The sequence below is a fragment of the Fukomys damarensis genome, unplaced genomic scaffold, assembly GCF_012274545.1.
Source record: "Fukomys damarensis isolate Sample0158 unplaced genomic scaffold, DMR_v1.0_HiC HiC_scaffold_24, whole genome shotgun sequence".
NCBI lineage: Eukaryota > Metazoa > Chordata > Mammalia > Rodentia > Bathyergidae > Fukomys > Fukomys damarensis.
In genome coordinates, this window is record NW_022900936.1 from 3,300,500 (window position 1) to 3,306,454 (window position 5,955).

Sequence of the window (5,955 nt, forward strand, 5' to 3'; positions counted from 1 at the left end):
CCTGAAGGCGCGGCTGGAGCGGCTGGGCCAGGCCCGGCGCAGGCTGGCCAAGTTCCCGGGCTGACCTGGCTCCCCTGGCCGGGGGTGGGGGGAGCATGGGCCATTGCTCTTTGGCCAAAGCCTTGGTCTGAAGTAAAAAAGGCTCTGAAATCAGGGCCAGATCAGGTGAGTCATAGCCGAATCGAAGAAGGGGCCCTGAACAGCCCAGGGACCGGTGCTCAGGGTGAGGCTGTACCCTGGGGTCTCGGCCAGCTCTGTGGTGCAGTGTGCCCTCGCTGCCATCTCTGAGCTGCGCACTAAGGAGCGTTCTGGGGTCACTTATTATGCAAATTAATTGTGATTTTAATAAACATTTAAACACAGAAACATTGATATTTTCCTCACCTCTTACCATTGTGGCCACATCTTTCTTGTGAAATCCACCCTCATCCAAAAGTAAAATCATTTCCAATATGAAAAATATGCAGTGCCCTGGTATCGGTTGTTCCTTGGCCCTGGGAGGCCCGGTGAGTACCAACTAAACTGCTTGGGCTGAATGGGGAAGTGGGTCAGTCTGATCGGCTGCGGATCCACCTGTGGGACTGGTGGCCCATGTGCCTGAGTGCGTCTCAGTGGCCATGGAGGGGTGGCTTTGGGTGCCAGTCTGCTCTGGCCCTGCTCCCCTGCTCTCCTTCCTGGCCGCCATGAGGTGAGCAGCGTCGGCCTGCTGTGCCCTTCTGCCACGGTGCTCCATGGACTGAATCCTCTGGAACCCTGGGCCAAATTCAACCTCTCCCCCTCCAGGTTGAGTGTGGGGTGTGGTGTCCCAGCGAGAAGAAAGTGATAGCTGGGAAGGGAAGGTGTCAGGAGGCAGTTAGCGCAAGGCCAGCGACAAGGACCTAGACAGAAACTTTCCCGACGAAGTGCGTTGAGTACCAAATTTGGTGAGTTTCAATACAGTCGAATGTCCACGCTGTGAGATGCGATCAGCTGCTTTGCCCACCGGACACCGCCACACAATGAGCCCTCACTGCTCCTGAGCCTGTTTGTGAATTAGCGACTCGTTAACGTCTTTTGTAGCCCCAAATCCACCGGCAGCAGGGGTGACGTGCACGGGCATCTTTGTCCCCGGATGTGCGTCCCCGTGGAAGCCCGCAGGGTGGCGCTGTTCTTCTTCTCCAGCCCATCCATTCGGTGAGGTTAATTCCTGCTCCCCGTTCTTCAGTGCCCAGCGTTTGCAGTTTTGTGGGTTTTGGTGGTGACGCCGCTGTTTGCCATGGACCCAGGCAGAATGGCACCCTCACCCGGAGAAGGCAGAATCATCTAATGGAGCTGTTAGAGGGACGCCCAATCTGGGCCAAGCTACACGCTGCTGCCGGGCCTCCTCTTCCACCTCTCCACACCCTACGCAGGGGAGGTGGAAATGCACAGCACGTGGTTCAGTTTATTACAGTTAAAGACCCATCGCCAAGAGCGTGTTTGAAGCGAGGGGGAAGATTCTGAGGAGGATTCTTGGCGGAAGTTTTGAATTTAAACATTTAGTGTATTTTGCAGTCCGTCCTCATGTTACATCCAGCACCGAGGCAGAAACACAGTGAACCTGGCACACATGCACACCAGCCTATGCACACATGGTAGCCCTGACACCCAGGAAGGGCATTTAATTCTGCTTCCCCCAGGGAAGCAGCCTGGCATTGCCAACGCCACGTTCACAGTGCTTAGCCAGAGTGGTATTCTGCTAGGAATTGATTAGCTAAAGCAAAATGTATACTTTACATTTTCACTTTTTCCCCCCAGTATCCTGGATACACTCTGACATACTGGAGCCAATGGCCACCATTTCCTGTCACCTGTTGTGGGCTGGAGAATGCTGGGAGGAGTGGTTTCTGTCCTGGAGAATGCTGGGAGGAGTGGTTTCTGTCCTGGAGAATGCTGGGAAGAGTGGCCTCCGTCCTCGCCCAGAGAACCATAGCCAGGCTTTCTCTCCGCCATCATCCCAATGACAGGGGAGTAGGATGAATACAGATTGAGGAGGTATCTCCTCTACCACGAACCAACCTGGCTAGAGAGGAGGACAGGCTAGGTCTGAGTCTGACTCCGGGGAGTGGGAGCCTAGCAAGGCCCCTGGGGAGACATTGGAGGGTCCTGCCAGCCTCTGCTGGGTACCCGACCAGCACCCTCCTCGCCCAGCCCAAATGAGACACAGCATAGATCCGCACATCAGGCAGAGCTGCAGACTGGACAAGGACTGGAAAAATTAGAGATTTTTATTTGCACGATACTGCGTCATTGAATCTTGCAGCTGAGAACAGTCACAGAGCAGGGGACAGACTGCCGTCCCACAGGATGTGCGGTCCCACAGGATGGCACTGCAGCCTGGTGGGGCAGATGCCGTGGCAGGGGATCTTGGGAAGGGCCAGGGTGCTGCGCCCACAGAGGCCAGCAGGAAGCACCCTGTCCCCATGCAGAGTCCCCACGTGGGACCCCAGAACCCGTATGCTTGGGAGGGCATGGAGCAGCAAAGAGCCGGACCTGCGCGCAGGGGGCTCATGGGCACGAGTGGCCCCTCATTCTGTGGGACCCAGGGCAGAGGGACCAACGCCCACACTTTCTCGTCTTTGTCCCTAGAGGCACAGAGGAGCAACACCGATGGCTTCAGAGATGGAAACCAGGCAACCTTCCTCAAGGGGCAGCAACAGCCAGGGTTCCAGGGGTGCCGAGGTAGTGAGAGAGGCATCAGGGCCCGCGCCCCTGGATTCCTGGTGGACCCATCTCCACATGACCAGAGCACTGACAGGGCCCTCAAGGCACCTGGCCGTGTCCAAGACCCAGAAGAGATGGGAGGGGTATGGGACCCAGGCTAGGTGTCCCCAAGGGGAGCTCCCGAATTGTGCAGCAGAAATGGGCACAGGCTTCCCCTTCCCTGTACTTCCTGTCACAGCCCCAAGAGAAGAAGATGGTTTCCACTGCCCTCACGAGTGACTATCAGGTTGCCAGCCGAGAAGGGCTGGCTATTCCATGATTTGCAGCTGACTTCTAGCTGGTGTCACCTGGACAGTTAAGAAGGCACAAGAGAAATGACCAGACCAGGCCAGCACAGTGGTGGATGCCTGTAATCCCAGCATACCGAGAGGCTGAGGCAAGAGGATCTCAGTTTTAAGCCCATGCTGGATAACTTAGCAACTTAGTGAGATCTTACCTCAGAATAAAAAATTTAAAAAGGGCTGGGGATGATTTAGCTCAGTGCAAAGGCCCCAGTGCCCCTGCCCTCTCACCACCAATCAGCAGACCAAACCGTGTGTGGAGAGCCAGGCCACAGGCTTTCACTTGCTGTCCCTTGAGGTGGCCCTCTCTGTCCCTGAGGGCTGCCCAGCCTGACTCCTTCCTGCTCGGGCCACCTGGTCACTGAGAGGCCACCATCCAGGCCCACCCGGAACAGGCTGGGCGAAGGACCCAGTGGCCCCCACTTCTGGGCCAGGGGTCAGGGACAGCGGGTGGGGAGAGAGGCTGGAGCCTGCACAGGACAGGGACAGTGCGGTCAGCAATCACTGCTCAGAAGAGGGAAGGGGCCACAGCTGGGAGTTGCGTCGGCCTTGGTGCTCACGTGCTGGGCATCAGGGTGGAGCCCTGGGATTAGCTGTTCACCTGTTCGAAAGGACGAAGGAGGAGGGGACTCTGAGGACATGAGGTGGGAAGATGTCCTTCCCTGGTGATGCAGCTTGGGTCAGCGTCCGCGAGCTCTGCAGCACCGGGTCCTGCTCCACCTGGAGCTCAGGGGCTGTGGGCGGTGACCAGGGGGACATGGGCATGGGGTCCACCTAGCAGACACAACCGGCTGAGGCCACCTGGCGCCTTGGGTGCTCCCCACTCAGGAGAGGCAGGGCAGGAGGGCAGAGGGGCCGGGCCCCAGTGCTGTGGGCACCACAGCGGCCGCTCTGTGGAGGCCCGGGCGGGGTAGCGTTACCCGCATCTGCCGGTGGATCCAGTCTGCAAACACGGTCACGTTCCCGTACACCCCGGGTCTGTAGGCCTTGGCACAGCCGGTCCCCCAGCTCGTGTCCCCAATCAGCCACCAGATGCCGTTCTGGAAAGTGACCAGCGGCCCTCCGCTGTCACCCTGGGGGACACGGTGAGTTACAGCGGAAAGCCCAGTCGCCTGCCAGCTCCTGCCACCCCTGAGGCAGGGGTGTGGGGAAGGCGCCCGCCCAGACCCGACCCCGAAGGTTTCTTCCCCACTGGCTAACGGTGCGGGTACCACTCGGAGTCAGGAACCGCCAAGCCACTCTGCTCCAGCCACAGCTGCTTTCCCGAGCCCGCCTTCCCAGCGAGGGCAGCACCCGCCTCTGCCACCTGAGTTCTCAGGTCAGCAGCTCCCCAGCTGGCCCGGAGCCGGCCGTGTCTCCCGGAGGCTGTGCGCAGCCGGCAGTCACCTGGCAGGAGTCCACGGTGCCCTGCGGGAAGCCCGCGCAGATCATGGCCGGCGTGATCAGGTTGTTGTAGTAGGGCACGTGGTTGCACGTGGAGCGCTCGATGAGGGGCACGGAGGCAGCGTTCAGCACATCCGAGGTCTTCCCTGGGGACGGGACGTTAGCCAGCCGCTCTCGCCAGAAGACAGGAAGCCTGGTCTCCCCTCCTCCACCCTCCCTCAGCCCGTCCCAGTGCCAGGCCCTCCCTCCCCTGTGGTGGGGCCACTGTGATTGCTCCCTGAAGTGGATGGGGGAAACTGAGGCACAGCCTGAGAAATTGCCCAGTGTCATCCACTGTGAGTCACACTCCTGGGATGGAAACCCAGCCCCCCCCACGTCTGAGCCCCAGCCCCACCCCGTCCTGCAGCTCCACATGCCTCACCTTTCTCGAAGGTGGCCCCCCACCCGGAAATCCAGCACTCCTGCCTGGGGTCCAGCTGCATCCCAGGGTTGGGCAGACACACTGGCTTCACTCTGTCTGTTCCAAGGAGGGAGAGCGTGGCTAGCAAAGGCCGCGGAGAGGGCCTCCACCTGGCCGTCCACAGCGTCCCACGGGGCCCCAAAGCCCAGGTCCAGTGCTCCTGGCCTCCCACCTGCCCCTGCTCTAAAAGAGAAGCTCCCTTCCAGAGCCTGCCCCTATAAACCGAAGTGGGGGACAGGCGGGTCCCGGTCCAACAGTGAGCCATGCGTGAACTACAGCCCAGCCCCACTAAGAAGCTAAGGGGCAGGTGCAGTGGCACACACCTGTAATGCCAGCTGCTTGGGAGGCTGAGGCAGGAGGATTGCAAGTTTGAGTCCAGCATGATGAATTTAGTGAGACCCTATCTCAAAATGAAATAAAAATAGGGCTGGGATGTAGCTCAGTGGTAGAACGCTCACCCAGCAATGTGTGAGACCCTATGTTCAAGAACCACAAAAAGAAAAAAGGCAGGGGAAATAGTGTATGTTTAAATTATGACTTTTGCATTCTTTGCTTTCAGAATGTGGGTGAAGACCTAAAGCTAAAAATTAACTCTGTCCCCCGACGATTTACAACTCTGGACGCTGCGTGTTGTCACCTAGGGCGCTACTTCCCTCTAGTGGTCAGATTCGGGAACGCAGCTGCAGGTCGTGGGGCCCAGGAGTACAGGGCGGCTCAGAGACCCTGGAATCCGGCTCCGCCCTCCTGTCCCTGTCCCCTTCCAGGTCTGGGGGTCACCCGAGCCGCCGAGCCGCCTACCGTTGAAAGTCAGCGGCGACTGCAACTTAAAGAGAGCGATGTCGTTGTTCTTGGTGCTGGAGTCGTAATCGGGGTGCGCGATGACTTTTTCCACATGGTGCGCGTCCCAGTAGAACATGCCCGACTGCCGCAGCGTCCCCGCGAACGCAGTCCAGTACCGCGGGCTGTTGAGCGGCCTGGGCACACGGGCACACGACGGCTTCACCGAGAGCCTGGCGGGGGGGCCCGGGATCCCCAAAACGCAGCGCAGAGGGGAGAGTGCTCCCCGCCCCCCCGGGGGGCCCCTGCCCC

At 59.4% G+C, this 5,955-nt stretch overlaps 1 protein-coding gene across 1 annotated transcript in view; it reads right to left on the reverse strand.

Annotated features, from left to right (window-relative positions):
* Positions 1–3,172: 3,172 nt before the first annotated feature.
* Positions 3,173–5,955, reverse strand: part of Tmprss2 (transmembrane serine protease 2) — a 22,879-nt gene continuing 20,096 nt past the window's right edge. Inside the window, exons 9-13 of the mRNA XM_010636600.3 lie at positions 5,665–5,948; positions 4,828–4,923; positions 4,410–4,552; positions 3,944–4,096; positions 3,173–3,624 (exon numbers count right to left, since the gene is read on the reverse strand). Of these exons, the coding sequence (XP_010634902.1) occupies positions 3,613–3,624; positions 3,944–4,096; positions 4,410–4,552; positions 4,828–4,923; positions 5,665–5,948 (688 nt within the window). The 3' untranslated portion in view covers positions 3,173–3,612. The remainder of the gene's footprint in view (positions 3,625–3,943; positions 4,097–4,409; positions 4,553–4,827; positions 4,924–5,664; positions 5,949–5,955) is intronic.